The 22594-nt window shown below is 40.2% G+C and overlaps 2 protein-coding genes across 7 annotated transcripts in view; one reads left to right on the top strand and one right to left on the bottom strand.

Annotated features, from left to right (window-relative positions):
* The window catches only part of HPS5 (HPS5 biogenesis of lysosomal organelles complex 2 subunit 2), a 48313-nt gene extending 41152 nt beyond the window's left edge, over window positions 1–7161 (bottom strand). For all 5 annotated transcript variants that reach the window (XM_059407492.1, XM_059407477.1, XM_059407485.1 and 2 more), the window contains exons 1-2: window positions 7055–7161; window positions 417–580 (exon numbers count right to left, since the gene is read on the bottom strand). In XM_059407492.1, coding sequence (XP_059263475.1) covers window positions 417–524 — 108 coding nt within the window. In that variant the 5' untranslated portion in view covers window positions 525–580; window positions 7055–7161. The remainder of the gene's footprint in view (window positions 1–416; window positions 581–7054) is intronic.
* Window positions 7162–7244: 83 nt separating this feature from the next.
* The window catches only part of GTF2H1 (general transcription factor IIH subunit 1), a 39742-nt gene continuing 24392 nt past the window's right edge, over window positions 7245–22594 (top strand). The window contains exons 1-5 of one of the 2 annotated variants that reach the window (XM_059407510.1): window positions 7245–7699; window positions 16419–16587; window positions 19563–19755; window positions 20450–20612; window positions 21722–21815. In XM_059407510.1, the coding sequence (XP_059263493.1) occupies window positions 16434–16587; window positions 19563–19755; window positions 20450–20612; window positions 21722–21815 (604 nt within the window). In that variant the 5' untranslated portion in view covers window positions 7245–7699; window positions 16419–16433. Of the gene's footprint in view, window positions 7700–16414; window positions 16588–19562; window positions 19756–20449; window positions 20613–21721; window positions 21816–22594 lie in introns of both variants that reach the window. The other variant, XM_059407506.1, reaches the window with a different exon arrangement.

The raw sequence follows: 22594 nt of genomic DNA, 5'->3' as shown, positions 1-22594 counted from the left end.
CATACATGCTCTCTCGCAAATAAATAAAATCTTTAAAAAAAAAAAGAGGGGCACCTGGGTGGCTCAGTGGGTTAAAACCTCTGCCTTCGGCTCGGGTCATGATCCCAGGGTCCTGGGATCGAGCCCCACATCGGGCTCTCTGCTCCAAGGGGAGCCTGCTTTCCCCTCTCTCTGCCTGCCTCACTGCCTGCTTGTGATCTCTGTCAAATAAATAAATAAAATCTTTAAAAAAAAATAGGTATTTAAAAAAAAAAGAGCTAAGAACATGATACTTGTATGTAAGATATTACTAGCATAGGGAAGAATACCCATGATTCCAGGGTATTAAAAAACTAGAGGGCAGGGAGCATATACAACAGAGCACACAAAATATATGAATATGAACATGAAATTGATAAAAGGATCAAGAAATTCACCTTTAGGCGGCTGGAGTCCAGCCTCAGGGCTGAAAGTAATGGATCCAGAGACTCAAACTCTGCAAGAACATGGCTGTAGGACTCTGGTATCACTGGCACAAAAGCCATTTAGCTGGAAAGTTGAAACCACCTTGAGTTCCAGGCAAAGTACTCCTGAATAAAACCTGCAAAAATAAAATTTAAGAAGCTCTTTGCTCAGTCAGCATATATTTGATGGATATAGGGAGAACAAAGAGAATCATGAGAAAGGGAGAAAGGGACAAGGATCCCTACTCTGGAGGTACTTAGCATCTAAGTGGAAAGAAAGCACATAGATAATATTATATGGAACCATCACCTTGTACTGTATCATTGCCTGATTCTGAAACTCTGAGATAATCAAGTCCTGAATGTCAAGGTCCTCCCTAATCCTACCCCACTCTGTTTATCTCACAGTGTGAGTCGGTAGGATAGGCAATGTAGGATTTAAGATGGAAACTGGTCAAGCTCCTCTTTGGTAAAATAGCAACCTCGGTTGTACTTCAAGCTGTAAGTCTTCTGCCTTTCAGAGTCTGTCATTAAAAGGCAATGTTCTCTAAAGACTTCAAACTATAAACCCTATCAGCAAATTCAATAGTTACCAGCCAACAATTTGGCTTCAAAGAGTGCTTCAAAGAAAGAGACTTCTCCAAGCCATCAGGGGCTCAGTAAGTATCTGCTGAATGAACGAATGCATCTACTAAGTGGGAAGTAAGGTGCAGGGAATTAAAAACTCAAAGAAAAGAGATTTAAATAAGAGAACTAATACAAATGAATAGGAATAAGAATACAAAATAGCAAATTCTAAATACCCAATGAAGACATTGTAAACTAATGCAAGAGTTTACCTGTTCTGCAACTCTCAAGTGTGTATTTTTGTTAAGCTGCACCAACTTCCAAAAAAGAAGTAAAATTCAAGAAAATTCTTACCCATTAATTTTAACTTTCCTAAGTCTTTTGTAAAATGCCAAATTAAGAAAAGCAAACAGTACAGAAAAATTTAGAAACAACCACTTATTTTTGTTTTTAAATTACTTATACTTTTAAATTTTCTTCCCCAGAACATGTATTTACTCACTCACTTATTGATAAAATATGTACATAGTGTCACCAGCTAGACCCTAGGACCTGACCTTTACTTCTCACTGGCTTTTTCCCCACTGACCTTTGTCCCACATTTTTCCTTAAGCTCTGCTTTCTAGCTTATCTCTTAACTCAAGCAAAAAACCCCAGGGGCCTAACATCCCTTGATGGAAAGAAACTGAAACTACCCCTCAAGCAGTAACCGTTGCCCGGACAGGAGCTCCATCTGCTCAGGCAGCCCGGACCAGTTTGAGCTTAACCCCAGAAATCAGGCCTTTTCAGAGCAACCATGCAGTGACCCAGGGAGTGACCCATAGTCACCTTTACCTCAGTAGAACACTAAAATCTCCACCCACGGGGGAGCACAAGCCTGCTTTACGTTTAACATACAACGTATGCATAAGCATATTTCCTTAAGGAGCATACACGACCTTATGCCAGCCTCTACATACTACAAGGCTCCCCTATCTATATATTCATCCTAACCCTAAGTAAAAGAAACCTATTCATCCTTGCTTGGGGAGTCACAGCTTTGGAAGTTATTCCCCATGATCTCCCTATCTGCTGCAAGTAAAGTTTCCTTTGTGCAACAACTCTACCCTGTGTAGTTTCTACCTGTGACTCACAGGAGCAAACTCAGTTTGTTAGGTTACAATAGCACCCACCTGGGCACTGTTCTAGGTCCAGGAGACAAAATAAATCCTAACTTTCATGGAGCATCCTTCCCAGTGGCAAAACACACATAAACTTATGATTTTTTTTTTATTATATAGACATAATACATAATTCCTATTTTTTATAATGTTCTTAACACAGCTTGATCTCTGCGAGGCGAATAGTAGTTCAAAAAAAAAATAACAAATCTTGAGTAGTCCCATATGCAAAATATTTGAGAATTCCAGGGTGCGTGGTTGGCTCAGCCAGTGGAGTATGCGACTCTTGATCTCAGGGCTGTGAGTTCGAACCTTGCTCTGAGTGTAGAGATTAACTAAAAATAAATTCTTCAGACTGCATGGGTGGCTCAGTCAGTTAAGGCTGTGCTTTCAGCTCAGGTCAGGATCCTGGGGTCCTGGGATCAAACCCTATGTTATGCTCAGCAGGGAGTCTGCTTCTCCTTCTTCCTCTGCCCCCCCTCCTCTCTCAATAAATAAATAAATTTTTGTACACTCTCTCAAATCAATCAATAAACTCTTTTTAAAAATAAATAAATACAATCTTTATGCTCCCCCAACAAAATTGAGAATTCCTGACCTGTGAAAAATCTCTCATTCTTTTTACTCATTCATTTTATTGACTTCTTGGTGAATATGAGGCACCATGGTGGGAACAAAACAAATAATTCCAGGAATCAGTCACTTTATAAATAGGGACATACCCCTCAAAAGGGAGAGAAGCAAAGTGCTATGTTGGAATTAAGAGGCAAAGTGTAGTGAGTACGAACCTTTAATAAATAAAGTGTAATAAATAAATGAATAAGTAAATAATATATAGTAAGTGCAAACCCCTACTAAATGAAAAACAGGAACAAATTGCAAACTAACCACATAGCAAGTAAGCCTAGACCATATGCGTGTAGTGATAAGATTAGCGTGGAGTAAAAAGTTGTAAATATTTTTAACTTGTGCGAGTAGACCAAAACATGTTTACGACGTGTGTATGTTTTTGGTGTGTAAGCATAAGAAAAATAAGTGATGTAATATGTTTATGAAGGAAATTTAGCACAGTATATAAAGAGGCATCGGGTTGGACTGAGGTGAAGCGAGTTCCCTGTCGGGAGGACATCTTCGCCCATGTTACCGATGCCCCGACAGCTTCATTGCCGACCACTCGCTGGTTCTCAGTCTCAACTTCTGCGGTGACCTCTCTGTCTAGATTGTGAGGCGACGTCTCCTTCTCTGTGACAACTTCAGCGGACCTTAAGTGGACCACGATAGTGGTGCGGACCTCGTCCCAATAAAGATCAAGTGAGTTACATCATATCCATCTCTCTATCTCTTCTTTACACGTCGCAACCTCCTGGCGGGACGCAGGGGTTTTGCTCGCATCACAGAGGAACCAGAAAGTAATCATAGAAAACTTCCTAAGGGAATAGCACTGGAGCTGAGCAGAATTTTATCAGAAGGAAAAGGAAAACGGCAGCAATAAGCAAAAATACAGAAGATACATTCAGAGATACATTTAGTCTTTGGTTGAAACTCAGGATACAAATGGAGTAATGAAAGATAAAAACAGAAGAGTAATTCAGCACAAGGTATGAAATGCTTTTGACTTTCAAACAAAGGAACCTGAAGAAATTTTGAGAGGCAAGAGAAAGGAACTGAAGGATTTGGTGTTAGGCAATCACAATTTCTGTGAAGTGTTGTGGGCACACACTAGAAAACAAAGACTTGAAAAAAATGTTGAGTGGTAAGGAAGTAAAGATAAGGTCTTCCAATTATTCAAGAAATCTGGAGGAAAAGAAAACTTTTCTTGACTTTTTTTTTTAAAGACTTTTTAAAGTCTTTTAAAGACTAATTTGCTGCTCTTCAAGCAGAGTCCCTGCTGAGTGAGGAGCCAGTGGAGGTGGGGCACGAGCCCAAACCCCTGATGTTGTGACCTGAGCTGAAATCAAGAGTCTAACATATAACCAACGGAGCCACCCAGGCACCCCAACCTCTCTTTACTTTCTGAGCAGGAAAGACTCAAACGATTTGTAAGCAGTAGCTTAGAGTCTTTGGAATGAGAAGTACTGAAGATACAAGAAAAAAACAAAACCATAATATAAAATCCTAAAGAAGATAGAGAGGAATGACATCAGGCCCACAGTATCTATCTCTTCTGTTTGTTATCCTAAGCTCTGAGGTAGATAAGCCATTTGGCCTTGATCTCAGTGGCCTACAAGTTATAATTTAATAAAGTAAAAAAGAACCTAGTAAGTTCCTGTTTTTCTAAAAAAAAAAAAAAGATTTAATGGGAAATGAGAATGAAAAAGAAACAGTAGAAGCAATGTCAGTTCTCAAGAAAAGTTGCAGGGTGAGGGTGGTAAGCCAACTCCAAATTTATACTTCTTTGTGCTAATTTTCTCTTTTTAATATTTAAATCTTATTACTTAGAGCTTTTATTAATTATTTCTGATTATGTCTTCAACAGTTTAAGGGAGCAAATTTACTTCTTCCAAAACAACCCTTCAGTATCTGAAAAGTATTATTAGGTCTTCTAAAAAAATTTTTTTAAAGATTTTATTTATTTATCAGAGAGAGAGAGGGGGAGAGAGCGAGCACAGGCAGACAGAATGGCAGGCAGAGGCAGAGGGAGAAGCAGGCTCCCTGCTGAGCAAGGAGCCCGATGTGGGACTCGATCCCAGGACGCTGGGATCATGACCTGAGCTGAAGGCAGCTGCTTAACCAACTGAGCCACCCAGGCGTCCCTAGGTCTTCTAAAAATTTAACATTCCAAATTTTCCAATCATTTCTGGCATGACAATCTTCTACACAGGTGATAGGGTTTGCCTGAAAATATGGTACCTAGAATAGAAAATAATATTCCTTAAGTAGCTGGATAACACAGAATAAAATAGAAACAGTAACCTCCTGGATCTGGACACTAGGTTTCTATATTACAACCTAAAATACCATCTAATGTGTTTCTGAAGTGGTCATGTCACACTTTTGACTCAACTAAAACCTAAAGAAATTTTCACATAAAATGAATATAATCTTCCTACCTAGTATTTATATACAATAGAACTGAGCTCAACCTGAAATTTGCTATTAATCAAACGTGACAATGAATATAAAAAGTACTTACACATTTAAATTCTCTGTAAAAACAAAAGCACGATTGTGATGATTGTTAAATATCAGTTCTGAGTACCTGGGATTCATTTTATTATCCTATCTACTTTTGTCTGTCTGTTTGTAATTTTCCATAACAAGATTTTTTTAAGAATTTTTTTTTTTTACAGATTTTATTTATTAACTTGAGAGAGAGCATGAGAGCATGGGGTGGGGGGTTGTTAGAAGGAGGAGAGAATCTCAAGCTGACTCTGCGCTTAACCCAACAGGGGGCTCGATCCCGCCACCCTGAGATCATGACCTGAGCCCACATTAACAGTCAGAAGCTCAACTGAACCACCCAGGAGCCCCTTTAAGGACATACTTTCTTTTTTCAAGATTTTATTTATTTGAGAGCAGGAATGTGAGAGCGGTTGGAGAGGGAGAGGGAGAAACAGAGACTCGCTGCTAAGTGGAGAGCCGGATGTGGAGCTTGATCCTAAGTCCCTAAGATCATGTTCTGAGCCACAGGAAGACCCTAAACCATCAGAGCTACCCAGGCGCCCCAAATACATACTTTTAAAAAGAAATCTCTGCACAAATCCTCAAAGGCTCCCCTTCTTACATAATCTATTATGTCATCCTTACTTCTTTTTCCAGCCTCATCTTCTACTTTATACCATTTCCAACTATACCAAGATTATCTTTTGTCTCTCTTTCATTGTATAAACTTCTGGTGCCTCCATGGTTTAATAGATACTTTTTTTTGATCCTTCATCCATCTAACAAAACCCTTTCTGCAAAGCTGAATTTAAATACTACTTGTTAAGCCTGCACACCTGTAGCCTAGCAAAAATACGTAAAACAAATAGACGGTGGCTATAAATGCTTACCAAAGTCACTGCAACAACCTTAAGGGTTGGCTTGCCCAAGGTTACAGAACTCTGCTAAGCCAGAGCAGAGACTACAATCCAGTTCTCCTGAGTTCAAATCGAATAATCATTTTTCGGGGCGCCTGGGTGGCTCAGTGGGTTAAAGCCTCTGCCTTCGGCTCAGGTCATGATCCCAGAGTCCTGGGATCGAGCCCCACATCAGGCTCTCTGCTCGGCAGGGAGCCTGCTTCCTCCCCTCTTCTCTGCCTGCCTCTCTGCCTGCTTGTGATCTCTGTCAAATAAATAAATAATCTTTAAAAAAAAAAGAATCATTTTTCCATTTCCACGCATAACTTGATGATAACATAAACGAGTAGCAGGATTAAGAAAAGGTTTTTCTCATCACCCTAATACCTACTCTACCAATGGACCAGTGTTTGCTGCTCGCACATCAAAAGCAAACAACAGCGTTCTCTTTCCCCCTCTAGCTACGTGGAAGGAGGAGGAAGAGAGAAGGAAGCAAGCAAAAAGTAAAGATACTATGCGAAGAGTAACAGGGGATTCCACCATTCCACAACAGGATCGTTCTACCCAAGAAGTAATAATCCGAGAACTCGTCAGAGAAATGGAGACTCACTCATAAATGCATCACGCATTCCGCACGCTTTGTACCCACCGCTGCACACGGTCCCTACGCACAAGACGCTTTCTAGCGGAACCAATAACTTTCTGGCAGCGATGTCTTTAATACTATTTCCAAGTTTCTCCAGGAGAGAAGCATCGGCAACCAATTTTTCCAAAGCAAGGTTGACAGACCAGCAGCACCGCTCAGCCCCGCTTCATCTCCAGGCCGGCAGCCCCCAATTCTCAGTGAATCAGACCCTCTCTCACGGCCGGCCGCCGTGACACTCACCGAGCAACTAAAAGCGGTACAGACACTCCGCGGGCAACTAAGAGAGACACCTGTGAGTCTTTCTCCCCTTCCGCACTTCCAGGCCCCGGTTTACGTCATCCACAAGCGCCGAGGACGCGGGGACAACGCTATTAACGGTACTTCCTTGTCACGTGACGGGTTACGCCCCCCCTGCTCGCGCGTGGTCCCTCCCCCTCCGGCCGCGGTCGCAATTACGCTCTCTGCGGCCTGCAGTTCACGGATTGCTGCCGGCCGAAGACGCAGCGCCAACGGGGACCAGAGGACGTTTAGGCTAAAGGGGTGAGCCAGCCAGGATCCCGGGACTTTTCACAGCTTGAGACCCGCGAAAGGAAATGAAACAGGCGGGAACCGGCGGGGGAGGGAGGAAACTAGCGGAAGGTGTCATGGCGGCCGCGCTGTGGGTCACGTGCCCGGCAGGCCCGCCTTGGTACTTCCGGTCACGTGCCCTCAGAGTCCTCGCAGCCAGCGATGGAGGCGAGACCCCCCAGTAACAGAGGCGGTGGCGACGGAGGTGGCTACTGGGTTTCAGCGTCTTCCCGGCAGCGTCTCTAAGAAGCGCAGCGGAACTCGACGCGACTCAGCCCAGTTACTTTATTCCCTGCCCAAGGCCGTAGTTTCCACCTGGTAAGTTGAGACCGAAGAATGGGGGTGGGTGGGTGGGTGAGGAGCTGACAGGCCCGGGGGCCGCAGGACGGCGTGGATTCTGTCCCTTTTTCTGTGTCCCTATTGCCGTCCCCACGACTCCTAAGCCTGGCATCTCGGTAGCCCTCTATTGTCCTGAAGTGGGGTATAGGCGACCCCTAATTTGCTGGCTTGTAGGAAGTCTTCCCCATTACTAAGAGCAAGGGACTCGAAGATTTACTGAAAGCCAGGATCAGACTGGGCTCCGGAGAATGAAGGACGTGGAGGCCTCTTCCTGACAGAGGATCCCTTTCCGTTAGGAAATGTGCTGTTAAGTCTTTCAGTTTCTGTAGCTTTCACCGTAGTGTCCGCACACCTTTTGCTTCATCTGTCAATCCTACCGCTTCTTAAAACCTTCTTAACACGTGTGCCAATCCACTCGACCAGTTTTGGTCTGTTCCCAATCTGATTGTCTTGTAATGATGAAAAATAGAGCACCAACCCATGGAAATGTATAATTATTTTTATAAATTCCCCAATGTTCTCAGAGACAGAATTAACTAAGGGAGTATATTCAGTTGACTCTTAAACGCCCATTTTGGCGTTAAGTGGGGGGCGGGGGAGAGTTATAAAAACTTACCCTTTTTTTCTATTAGAAGACCGAATTTTTAAAAACATACAAAAACTAAATGGTTTGAACTACACCTTGAAGTAAGTATTAATTCCGTGAAGGAGTGGAACAGTTTTTCCCCATGAATTCTTACTGTGAACTCCAGTATACAAAACAGCATTCCATGGTGGAATTGGATTTGAGATGGCTAAGCCCCACCCAGTCGGCTTCCCCTCTTGGAAGAGTTTGAAAACCACTTAACTGAGCTTTGGTAAATAAGCCAAAATTGCCAACCCTAAAATGGATTTTTAAGTCAAAACTACAGCAAATGAGATGGAGAAGTCACACCAGAAGGGAAGATTATCTCCAATATCAGGGCTATGGCTTACAGAAGGACCGGGCTCTGGAGAGAACTTTGTACCTTTTAGCAGACCTAAATCCCTCATTTGGGAAGGAGGGAGAGAGAATTTGAGGCCATTAAACCTGGTTTTTTTTGCCCTCATTCAGCTGACATTTAGCAGTGCAGCAGATTAAAAGTGTGAGTTTCTCTTAGGTGATATTATATACGTAGGATAGTGCAAATGTAAATTAGCCATGGAAATGCAGGGAGAGCTTTTTAAAAACACTAGGAATATTGGTGCAGAGAGGAATCTGTTTAATAAACCAAATGATTGGCTTCCTGCATGGAGGCATTTATCTTCTGCCTGCTGGTTTATCTTTCCACCTTTTTTTAGCCATGTTTTTCTGTGCTGCTGGGGTTTTCCCCCCCTAATATCAGACTGAGCTTTCCTAGCATTTTGACCACTATTTCTACCTTCTGGATATGGCTGCTAGAGGAGTCTTGTGCCCTTCCTCTTTTCTTTCTTAGCCTGTCTTCAGTGTGGCAGTATCAGGCATCCAACTAATAAGTAATATCTCTCCCTTCCCCACTTTGATTACCAACTGATTGCTGTCTCAATTTTGATGTTGTACTCTTGTCGGCATGCAGTATTTATTAGTGAATATGAGCATACATTTCATTCTGTCTTGGTCTCTGTCGCATTTTCCTCCTCCTGCCTCTTCCTGCACTGCTGTAAAATGAAAAAGTGCTTGGTCTCAAAATTGCTACATCAGTTATTCCCCTTAATAGCTTCATTGTATGTGTAACTTTCATTAAAATGGTAAATTTTGTTCGCTTTTTACATACTTCCAAGGTCTTGTTCCCTGTAATGCTGAATTGTTAAAATTTTTTTGGATTGCCTCATAGCAAGCAGCATTCCAGATCTCCATTTTGTATGCTGGCAGATACAGCAGCTCTCTCTAATATAATTCTCCTTTAGAAGCTGATATGGAGTTTATATTTCACCTGTTGTCCTTGTTTCTGCCCCATTTATCTCTGCACATTAGAAAGAGATGTAATCTAAAGGTTTCTGTTGATCAGTTTCAAATTTTTCCTATCCCTGTTTCCTTATAAGCCAGTTATTGGGATCTCTGAGGAATGATACTGTGATCTCTGAGTAAAGAGCTATAATGCCTCCTGGAGGTCAGCCAAGGATATATGTGTAAAGGTGTCTTATGTATCTTACTAAGCTGGTGTTCTTTTTTTTTTTTTTTTTAAAGATTTTATTTAATTATTTGACAGAGATCTCAAGTAGGCAGAGAGAGAGAGAGAGAGGAGGAAACAGGCTCACCAGTGAGCAGAGAGCCCGATGCGGGGCTCGATCCCAGCACCCCAGGATCATGACCTGAGCTGAAGGCAGAGGCTTTAAGCCACCCAGGCACCCCCAAGCTAGTGTTCTTTTAACAAGAAGGACTTTAAGTAGACATCAGAGATATTTATTGGACTCTTCATGTAGGCCGAATAGGTGGCTGGGTGCTGTACTGCAGTGATTACATGCATCCTCTTCCCTTTATGAAGCTTGTAGTCTGTCAGGGGAGACAAGCATTAAAAGAATTACTTTAGAAATTAATTATAGTTGGGATAAGTGCTATCAAGAGAACAGAAAGTCTTGTCTAGTAATTTTTAAACTTAGTACTCTAACTACCAAAAAAATGATTAAAAGCCAGTTGATAAGGAAGGAGGAGTATGTGCAAAGGCTCAGCAAGGCATGTACATTTAACTTCAAGCAAATATTTAACTGCAAATGAATTAATCCCTTTACTGGAGGATCTTGCTATTTAAAGTAGTCTTGCGGCAGATTATTTCATAAAGTAAATAATCTTTTAAGTAGGGGCACCTGGGTGGCTCATTTGATTGAATGTCCAAGTCTTGGTTTCAGCAGAGGTCATGATCTCCATCTGGATCCTGGGATCGAGACCCGCTCTGTGCTCAGTGAAGAGTCTGCTCCTCCCTGTCCTGCCCCCTCTACCACTCTGCCCCGCCCTCTAACACCCCCCCCCCCCCCCGCACAATCTCACTCTAATAAATAAAGATAAAATCTTTAAAGTCAGTGAGAGAGGGAGAGAGCACAAGCAGGCAGAGTGGCAGGTAGAGGCAGAGAAAGAAGCAGGCCACTTGCTGAGCCAGGGAGCCAGATGCGGGACTTGATCCCAGGGTCCTGAGCTGAAGGGAGAGGCTTAACTGACTGAAACACCCAGGTGTCTTTAAAAAAATAATCTCTTAAGTAAAGCTAGATCTTCAAGCTGATTTGTTGAGATGGAGCTAACCAATATTTTTCATAAATAATATATTCTGTGGCTCTTACAGAGGTTTACTGGGAAAAAGTTTTTGCTTCTCTCCAGAAGAGAAGGAGCCATCTTCAAGAAAAATCTGGAAATCACAGAAGACATTGTAGGATATCCCCACCAGTTTTATTAAACTTTCTAAAACTGGTCTTGTGCAATTAACAGAGGTGCTCCAAATGAACAAGGAAATTTGCCAAGCAAGTTATCTGTGAGACAATTGGCTAGTCATCCCAATGTTGAGTTACTTATCTCTGATTTATTTTGAATGTTTTCCCAAATGTATTTTATTTGTTTTTTAAAAAGATTTTATTTATTTATTTGATAGAGATCACAAGTAGGCAGAGAGGCAGCAGGGAGAGAGGGAGAAGCAGGCTCCCCGCTGAGCCGAGAGCCCAATGTGGGGCTCAATCCCAGGATCCTGAGATCATGACTTGAGCCGAAGGCAGAGGCTTTAACTCACTGAGCCACCCTGGCACCCCACCAAATGTATTTTAATATGACTGGTTTTACATGCTAGTGACTGACTCTAATGGTTCTCTCCATCCCCTGATTTATTCTCCATTTTACAGTTTCTCTGTCTTCATTCATCTTTTCTTTCGTACCTTCTTGTCTCAAAAAAGTTTTTTCTGTTCTTTTCCAAAGCTAGCACTTTTTATCTGTGCCTATAATCTCAGCTAATTGGAGACAGCTAGCTGTCCTTGCTCACTGCTTTTTTCCCATAAGTGGACATACTTAAAATTGCCTTACAATTGTCTGCTTTCCCCTGTCCATAAAGTTTCCTCTCCTATCTTTCAGATTTTTTTTTTTTAAAGATTTTATTTATTTATCAGAGAGAGAGGGGGGGAGAGAGCGAACACAGGCAGACAGAATGGCAGGCAGAGGCAGAGGGAGAAGCAGGCTCCCTGCTGAGCAAGGAGCCCGATGTGGGACTCGATCCCAGGACGCTGGGATCATGACCTGAGCTGAAGGCAGCTGCTTAACCAACTGAGCCACCCAGGCGTCCCCAGATTTTTTTTTTTTAAAGATTTATTTATTTATTTGACAGAGAGAGATTACAAGTAGGCAGAGAGGCAGGCAGAGAGAGAGAGAGGAGGAAGCAGGCTCCCTGCTGAGCAGAGAGCCCGATGCGGGACTCGATCCCAGGACCCTGAGATCATGACCTGAGCCGAAGGCAGCGGCTTAACCCACTGAGCCACCCAGGCGCCCCTATCTTTCAGATTTTGATTCATGTTTCTTAAAATGTGGTTTGTATAGTATACAGTGTAACTTCTGATAGTACAGACTTTTTAAACTTATTATGAATTGTATTGTAATGAATATAAAAATTAATATTAAAGTATTGAATAGTTGCATGAATGTTATAAAATTTTCTTTGTACATTAAGTTTTTAAAGTAAATAAGAAACAATTGATGTGTATTACAGAAATATTCAAAATAACCATTGTTTTCTTACACTAACGCTACTAACACTTTCCCATGTTATCTTATAAACCTCTGGTTTGATAGGGAATAAACTCTTGGAAAGACTTTCTTATAAACTATTTTTCTCATTATAAAATATGTATTTATTATAGGGGCACCTGGGCGGCTCAGTGGGTTAAAGTCTCTGCCTTCAACTCGGGTCATGATCCCATGTCCTGGGATCTAGCCCCGCATTGGGCTGTCTGCTCGGTGGGGAGCCTGCTTCCCCCTCTCTCTCTGCCTACTGGTGATCTCTGTCAGTAAATAAATAAAATCTTTGAAAAAGAAAAAAAAATGTATTATTAAAGATAATCCAGAAAACAAAAAGAACATTCAAGTTGTCTGTAATTCCATCACCAGTAGGTAACCACTATGAAGTTGGGTGTATATCCCTCCAGTTACATATATTTGCAGAATAGCATGGTGGAACTCCAAGGTCAGGCTGACCCAGATTCAAACCTGCTACTTCCTTGATGCATTGGGAAAGCATCTTGATTTTTTTTAGACCCAGTTTCCTTTATCTGCAGAATAGAACTAATAATAGAACCTACCTCAGGATTGTTAACTGGGGACTGAATGAGATAATACCTATAAAGAACTTAGCCCAGTGCCTGGCACATGTTAGTAAGCATTAAGTACTTTTTTTTTTCTTTTAATGTAAGCTCTGCACCTAGCGTGGGACTCGAACTCATGATTTATTTAAGACGCAACTTGTGATTAACATAGGTATAAGAAAGAACAAACTACTGATACATGAAGTAATGTACTGCATTTCAAAAAACAGGTTGGGTGAAAGGTCAGAGACAGTACATGGTGCATGGTTCCATTTATATGAAAACTTAGAAGAGACAGGAACTAACCTGTGGTGATAGAAATCAGAAAATAGTTGTTGGAGGGTGAGAGAAAGAGAATTGAATGGAAAGGAACATGAGAGAATTTTGGGGGGTGGCAGAAATGTTCTCTGTCTTGTTGTGAGTAAAGGTACATGCATGTATACAATTGTTGAAATACATCAAACAGACCACCTAAAATGCACACATTTTGGTGATTTGATAATATACCTGAAATTTTTTAAATAAATTTTTTATTTTTTTATTAACATATAATGTATTATTTGCCCCAGGGGTACAGGTCTGTGAATCACCAGGTTTATACACTTCATAGCACTCACCATAGCACATACCTTCCCCAGTGTCCATAACCCAGTCACCCTCTCCCTACCCGCCTCCCCCTGGCAACCCTCAGTTTGTTTTGTGAGATTAAGAGTCTCTTATGGTTTGTCTCCCTCCCGATCCCATCTTGCTTCATTTATTCCTTTCCTACTTCCCAAACTCCTGAAGTTGCCTCTCAACTTCCTCATATCAGTGAGATTATATGATAATTGTCTTTCTCTGACTGACTTATTTTGCTCAGCATAATACCCTCTAGTTCCATCCACGTTGTTCCAATTGGCAAGATTTCATTTCTTTTGATGGCTGCATAGTATTCCTGTGTGTGTGTATGTTTATGTATACCACATCTTCTTTATCCGTTCATCTGTTGATGGACATCTAGGTTCTTTCCATAGTTTGACTGTTGTGGACATTGCTGCTATAAACATTTGGGTGCACGTGCCCCTTTGGATCACTACATTTGTATCTTTTTTTTTTCTTTTTTAAAGATTCTATTTTTTATTTGATAGACAGAGGTCACAAGTAGGGAGAGAGGAGGAAGCAGGCTCCCCGCTGAGCAGAGAGCCCGACACGGGGCTCGATCCCAGGACCCTGGGATCATGACCCGAGCCGAAGGCAGAGGCTTTAACCCACTGAGCCACCCACGTGCCCCCATTTGTATCTTTATACCTGAATTTTTTTAATCGCACTAAAAAAAAATCTATGACAAACCTTTGGCAAAACCTCCTCTATGAGGAAATGGCCTCGGAGTCCTAATTCAGAACACTTTTTTTTTTAATCTCCCTTTAGGAACTTCACACATTCTAATTTGTATACATTGATACATATCTTACTCACTAACTGGAAGCTCTTTAAAAGCAAAAATCATGGGATACCTGGGTGGCTCAGTGGGTTAAGCCTCTGCCTTCAGCTCGGGTCATGATCTCAGGGTCCTGGGATCGAGCCCCACGTTGGGCTCTCTGCTCGAGAGTGTGCTTCCTCCTCTCTCTGCCTGCCTCTCTACCTACTTGTGATCTCTGTCAAGTAAATAAATTAAATCTTAAAAAAAAAAAAACCACAAATCATTATTGTCACACATTCATCTTTGGATAACCCTAAACTTGTTGGATCAGAACAAATTTATTGAATGATAAGTATTCACATTGACCCTTTTTTCTTCCTATTTCTCAGGTAGAGTAGCCTGGTAATTGGCTACTCAAAATTCAGAAAATTAACTTCAGAGAAATTAAGATTTCACTTGTATTTTTTATTTCTAAATTATTGCTTGAGTGAATTTTTTGATTGTAGCTACAGTTGTGGGCATAACTTTTCAGATTACTATATTATACGTATGTGTGAAACTAATGTAATATCATATGTCAACCACAATTAAAGTGTTTTTATTCCCGTCATATTTTTCATTGATCCTAGGAGGTAATGGAAGAATCGGTGATTTCCGTTTTTTTTTTTTTTTCCTTTTTTTTTTTAAAGCCTGCTACTCTTCCTGATGCTTCCTTTCCCACTATGTCCCAATAGAAGTGTTCCTCAATTACTTGAATAACTAATAGCAGATTCAGTATTTCATTGTTTCTAATTGTTTTAACTTCCAGGACAAGGGTTTCTTTAAAGTTTCACTTGTTTGCTCATGGCAAATTTAATTTTTAGACCTAGATACATTAATTTCTCTAAAAGTGTATTTTAAGTTATCCCTGAAGAAGTAACTTTAAATTATTTCTTTGGAAATTAAAATTTAAAGTCATAACTTCACCAGAAATGACATATATGGGGCATTTGTACTATCACTTTCCCCATCCCAGCCCATGAGAGACATTGCCATCCATCATGACTTCTTTCCTGTTAAGCCAATACAGCCTTACATTCCTTTCCAGCCTCATATTCCAGATAGCTACACCCAAGCTAGGATTTGGGTTGAATCTTTAAGATTCCCAGGACTGGGAAGGAAGGGTAGAGGTAGGGAGACTAAAAGCTGTTTCCTAGGTAATGAATTAGCTATATACAAGTGAATTTTCAGCCCAAGCCTGGAGAATAGTTGAAGACATTTGCTTGTTAAAAGATGGGTGAAATAGCATATGAAATGTTAAGGGTTAAAAATTTTGTTTTAAAGCACGCAGGAAGAAACTTAGACCAGGAATCAGGAAATGTGGGTGTGCTGTCAGCTCTGAGAGTGGTTCTGGGAAGATCACACAAACCCTATGGCACTTAGTTGTTTCAACTGAAACAAAATTGAACTAAAGTTCAGTAGGGTTCTAATTCTAGATATAGATTAGATAAAAGACCAGCATACCTGTAGTCAAATCATACATTTAAAACTTAGGAATATTATGGGGGAACTAAAAGTAAAATAGAAAATAGTCTGAATAGAATATGTAGAAATGGTTTAAGAACTTCCAAGTGTCGGGGCGCCTGGGTGGCTCAGTGGGTTAAGCCGCTGCCTTCGGCTCGGGTCATGATCTCAGGGTCCTGGGATCGAGTCCCGTATCGGGCTCTCTGCTCAGCAGGGAGCCTGCTTCCCTCTCTCTCTCTGCCTGCCTCTCCGACTACTTGTGGTTTCTCTCTGTCAAATAAATAAATAAAATCTTTAAAAAAAAAAAAAAAAAGAACTTCCAAGTGTCATAAACTGTGTTGTGTAAATTCACACCTGTGATATCAGTGGTTAAATTTGATTTTAATGAATAATGCCATACAACTTTATCTTTAACTTTCAATCAGGGACTTTTTTCCTCCTCATTATTAGTTTAGGTTTAGATTTGGAAAGGACTCCAGAAGTCAACAGATCTAATCTTAATTGAGATGTGAAATCTTTTGTCTCAGTTAGCACTTTCTAGGCATCATGGCAACTTCATCTGAAGAAGTTTTGCTGATTGTGAAGAAGGTGCGTCAGAAGAAGCAGGATGGAGCTTTATACCTCATGGCAGAAAGAATCGCTTGGGCACCTGAAGGCAAAGATAGATTTACAATCAGCCATATGTATGCAGATATTAAATGTAAGTCAGCTATACTAAGGTCTGATGGAAGATTTGTTAGTCATTTTATAAAAAGATTGCTCATACTGTCTTTGTGGGGTTTTTTATTATAGTTTCCCAAAAAAACATATTGAAGGAAATATAAAGTGGGTTCCCTGAATATATGTTATTCTGTAACCTGTGATTAATAATGGAGTTTGTATAGTTTTATGTATGTAAATCTATGTCATGTAAAGATCCCCAAATGAACCTTCCTTTAGGAGTTGCATAATAGCCCACTAAATGGATATATAGTTATATATTTCATTAATTTTCTGTTGAAGGACCATTAGGATGTTTCCACGATTCTTTTAATGCAAACAGTACTGCAGTAAGTTCTGTGGGCTAATATCTTTGTGAAGTTGTATGTGTGAGGTATTTTGTGAGGTAGATTTACTGGTTCGCATGGTTCATGCATTTAAATGCGTTAAAATGATGGATTATGGCAGATTGCCCTTTAATAAAATTGTATCATTTAAGCAAGTTGTCTAATTAATCTTTGGTTATGTGGCCACCATCTGTTATCTGTTGAGGAGATAGACTCACTTTTTTTTTTTTTAACTCACTTTTTTATTGGATATAGATAGGAGATATTCAGAGAGTATCCTTAGCAAATTGTGGTAATCTGAACTATAACAATTAATGTAAATTCGTTTATTTTCCTGGATATAAAATTCTTCCCCTAGATAAAATCCTGTGTAGATTTCAAGGAACATGACACCTCAAAAAATAGTCAACCTTACACATTCAAGGGCTCAATTTATAAATGTTCTTTGTGTGTGAACAGTGACCCTAAGAACTTACCTCTACTTGCTGCTGGAAATGACCAAGATTTTCTCCTGTCTCCACTGAAACGACTTGGATTTTTAACTTTCAAAAGGAAATACTGTTTAAAATTCATCATAGTTAGGTACTGCCTAAGCTAGCTGGTGTTTTGTCCACTATTCTGGTAATACTACCTCCTTTCAAAATTCTGTGGAAAAGTGCCTCACCAAGTTCCTCCTAGTATTCTTACAAACTAAAATTTGTACCAGAAGAAACTCATAAATTAGGAACTGCCTCTATTAGCATTTCTCTTAAACAGGAAGCAGATCCTGTTAGCTCTGCAAAACACACACTCATTGTGATACCCACAACATACAATAAAGAATATATACTTTTCCTATTTCTCAACAATTTTTCTGTTATTGAGAATGAGAGCACAGACCCAAATCTACATCTGCCCCAGATCAGTTTTTGTTTTAAGTTGAATATTTGAAATAATACCCATTTCTGAAAGAATCCACTGAAAGTTACCAGTAGTAAATTACTAAGGTGAAAATCAGCAGTTAAGTAACCTAATTAAAAAACTTAAGGGGGCACCCGGGTGGCTCAGTCAGTTAAGCTGCCTTCAGCTCAGATCTTGATCCCGGGTCCTGGGATCAAGCCCCACACTGGGCTCCCTGCTTGGCAGGAAGTCTGCTGCTCCCTCTCCCTCTGCCTGCTGCTCCCCCTACATGTGTTCTCTCTTTTTCTCTTTCAAATAAATAAAATCTTAAACAAACAAACAAAAAAATCCATTTCAGAAGTACGCCTTTCAGAGGCAAAGTCTAAGATGGTGGAAGGATAAAGCAATGTCTGAGAAAAGATGCCTAGAAAGGGGTGGTAGTTTTGGAGAAACAGAATAGAACACCGGAGTAGGCTGGCTGACAGTGTAAATTGCCCTGTATTGCTGGTTTTGGTTTTAAGATATTTTATTCAAACTGTTGGTCTGGAAGCTGCATCTTTATTGAAAAAGTTTGTTTAGGAGATAGGTGGTTTGGGTTGTGAGCTCTAGGGAGCTTGTTTCACACTTCCAAGAGTCCCTGATTTCATGGGACCAGGCCCCTCTATCTCTTTCTCTTCCTCTGACAGAGACAAGCTCTACTATTGCCATGAGGCCCACTAGTTCAGAAGTACAATTTCTCCATTATGTTGGTGTATTTTGACATTCCCAACCTCAGCTTATTATGAAAAGTTTCAAAGTTAAAGAAAAATTTTAAGAATGGCACAGTGCATACCTATACGGTATGTCCCACTTAAGATTCCATGTGCATACACTTTGCTCGGTAATATTTTCACACCAAGAAATTTTTAATCATAGAATATCCAGAACACTGTTAAATTTCCCTAGTTGTCCCAATGTTTTCTGTAGTATTGATTTTTTTTTTAAACCACTCTTCACAGAGGGAGTTGTAGTCTCTTCAGTCTTTATAGGCTTGTCACATATATTCTGATTGTTTGCTTGTCTCAAGGTTTTCTTTAATTTATTTGTGTAGGCCTGTATTTCTCAGAATCTGAAAATCACATCTACAGGCTTGATTGTACTCAGATTAAACCCTCACAGCAAGAACAACACGTGGGTGGTGGTGTTTACTTACTGTTCTATCTCCTCAGAAAGCCCATAGTGTGAGGTTGTGACACCCACTTTGGATGAGACTAAGTTTCATCACTTGGTTGAAGTGGTAACACCACATCTCTCAAATGTAAAATTATGTATTATTCTTGGCAGTGAGGAAGACAGGGGTGTGTTTTGGAGTTTTTTGAATTATGACAGATCATTTTTATTAATGATAATGTTTTTTGGTGTTAGATGTTCAGGGTGGGTTCAGGACTCCTAGTTGGCTATTTAGAGATCTACCCCGGTTGAATGGAAACAAAAGCCCTATAGTATCTTGAGGTGGAGGCAGTGGGTGAAAAGTGCCACACAAAGAGGATACTGAAGAAGGAAGCTGAGTGTTAGCAGGGCAGTTGTTAAACTGTGCTCTGATTATATGGGATTATTTGAGAAGAGGGTATTTCTGCAAAAGCATTAAGATTGGAACAGGGCAGCTGAAGCCCAAAGGAATTCTGAATCTTCTTGGGAGGAGAAGTAGCCTATTGTAGGACAGTTTCCAGTGTGGGTATCCTCATCTAATTTATCTCATGGTTCTTTTTAGGCCAGAAAATCAGTCCAGAAGGAAAAGCTAAAATTCAGCTTCAGCTGGTGTTGCATGCAGGGGACACAACTAACTTCCATTTTTCCAATGAAAGCACAGCTGTGAAAGAGCGAGATGCAGTAAAAGACCTTCTTCAGCAGCTGCTGCCCAAATTCAAGAGGAAAGCAAATAAAGAGCTGGAAGAGAAAAACAGGTGAAGGGGGAAAAGAATAAAGACATGTAACAGCTTGTTATTTCTTATCCCTTGTGCTGCATTAAGTAATTTAACTGCCTCAAGGTTAACATCTGACAGGGAACACAACTGAGACTCAAAGGTGATAAGGTCCTTTCATTCCTTCTCCCAGTTCTCTGTCACAAAGATGACATGAAACCATTAGAAGTGTGTTTGTGAATGAGAAACCTGAGAGAAATCACATTGTAAAAAAGTTGAAAATGCATATAAAATAATGAGTTTCTGATAAGACAAATGATTCCATCGCCAGTAGTCTCCATGCTGAAGTCTCCAAGTGCTTATTCATGAGAAATTGGTAGCCAGAAAATCTCAACCATACCTCGTCTCTCCCCTTTTACCTTCTTTTGTGAGAGAATACAGTACAGGCAAATACCTGGTGATCTTGCTGTCATTAGATAGATGAATAATCCCAAATTTCTACCCTCAAAGAGTTTAGTCTTTGCTTCTTCAGACTTCCATTTATCTTCATTTGTTCCTCCAAAAATGTTTTTTGTTTTAATTACTAACAAATTAACTAAATGACCTCTGCTGTTCTAGACTCATAAAATGAAGGTTGAGTGTCTCGGGGTTTCATGTTCTTAAGGTCTTTTTAAAGTGTTACATAAATAGCATTTTATTCTAGAAGTTCAATATATTCAATATATTCTATCACCAGAATGCTGCAAGAAGATCCTGTTTTGTTTCAGCTTTATAAAGACCTTGTTGTGAGTCAAGTGATCAGTGCTGAGGAATTCTGGGCCAATCGTTTAAATGTGAATGCAACAGAGAGTTCTACATCCAATCATAAGCAAGATGTTGGCATTTCTGCAGCATTTCTGGTATGTTACCCTTCCAGATTTCTTGAAGGGAAAAGAAAAAAGAAAAAATCCTGGTATATGTGTTAACAATGCCATTTCTTTTATAAAACTTAGCATTTCCTTAAAGTAAATCAGTAGCTACTTTGCTATCTATGGTATTCTTCTAAAGTATTTTAAAAATATATGCAATATTGGGACCCTTGGGTGGCTTAGTCAGTTAAGTGGCTACCTTCAGCTCAGGTCATAATCTCAGGATCGTGGGATGGAGTCTAACCTTGGGCTCACTGCTTGGCAGGAAGTCTGCTTCTCCCTCTCCCTCTGCTATTCCCCTGCTTGTGCTCTCTCTCATTCTCTCTCTCTCAAATAAATGAATAAAAATTTAAAAATACATATAAATGCAGTATTTTTTAAATACTTTTTGCTAGCTGTACTTTTTTGGTTTGGGGACTTCACCCTAACATGCTGGAAATTAAATGGACTTTAATTAAAGAGAATCTTTTAGCAACTGGACTAATACTTGTTTCCCCTAATTCTTTTAAATTTAGAACTTTCTGATAAGTGTCTTTACGATTGCTGTATTTGTAATGCAGAGTTAAATGTATTACAGAAGAAATAAGATTTATAAAATGTATTTTAGTGAACAATTGGGAATACCTTACCTGTAGAATTAGAAAGTGGCATTCATTTAGTTTATACCCTGGTGGAACCAAAGCAGTATTTATGCATTTAACAAAAACTTGAGTACCAGTTATATATTTAATATCTTCCTGGTTGCTTAGTACTGAATTGAATTAATAAGCCCTTTCCTAAAGAAACCAGTCAGATAAACTGATAAACTCTGCAAGTTTTATGGTAAAGCTCCACTAGCTGTCTGCCTTTGGCCACACTTAAAAATACCTGTTTGACCATGTTGAATTTTCAAGGAAGCAGATTTTACACATCAGTAATATTGTGTGAAACCAAGCCAGGTTTCTTTGAACCCTCTCCCAATGCCAACAGTTAAGTTCCTCAATTTCTGTCTCTAGTTTATTCAGAAAGTCTGTTTTGCCACCTTTGTCCAGTATCTATTATGAGCTTACACATCTTCCCTCAATATTCTAATGAACATGTATGTGTGGTCTTTATTTTAGGCTGATGTCCGGCCCCAAACGGATGGATGCAATGGTCTGAGATACAATTTAACTTCTGATATCATTGAGTCCATATTTAGGACCTATCCAGCAGGTAAAAAGAATCCATTTTTCCATATAGTTGAAATATTTCGGGCACCTGGGTGGCTCAGTGGGTTAAGCCTCTACCTTTGGCTTAGGTCATGATCTCAGGGTCCTGCGATCAAGTCCCTCGTCAGGCTCTCTGCTCAGCAGGGAGCCTGCTTCCTCCTCTCTCTCTGCCTGCCTCTCCGCCTACTTGTGATCTCTGTCTGTCAAATAAATGAATAAAATCTTTAAAAAGAAAGAAAAATATTTCATTGGATGAATTCAGTAATACATCAGTGAAAAACAAAAAGCTTTACCTTTTATTCCTGATGAAGTTCAATAAGATACGTGAATACATATGGTAGTTACTAATGGGTCAGTATATGATGTGCTGTCATCAGTTATATTGGTATGATGACTTTCCCATTCTTCCATCAGCGGCTCTTAAACTTTATTTACCCTTTAGTATACCTGCACAAAATGATCTGGTCCAGAGGCATCAATAAATGACTTTCTCGGGCGCACGGGTGGCTCAGTGGGTTAAGCTGCTGCCTTCGGCTTAGGTCATGATCTCAGGGTCCTGGGATCAAGTCCTGCATCAGGCTCTCTGCTCAGCAGTGAGCCTGCTTCCCTCTCTTTCTCTGCCTGCCTATCTGTCTACGTGTGATCTCTGTCAAATAAATAAAATCTTAAAATAAATAAATGAGTTTCTCCTGCTGTAATTCAGATCATCCTTCAGGCTGCCTCCAGAGTGACCTTTCTAACACACCAATCCTAACCCTTGCAGAAACCATCCTAAAAGGATAA

Source organism: Mustela nigripes, chromosome 1 (genome assembly GCF_022355385.1).
Source record: "Mustela nigripes isolate SB6536 chromosome 1, MUSNIG.SB6536, whole genome shotgun sequence".
NCBI classification, from domain to species: Eukaryota; Metazoa; Chordata; class Mammalia; order Carnivora; family Mustelidae; genus Mustela; species Mustela nigripes.
The sequence above is the reverse complement of the archived record's forward strand: the minus strand, read 5'-3'. Positions and strand labels throughout refer to the sequence as shown.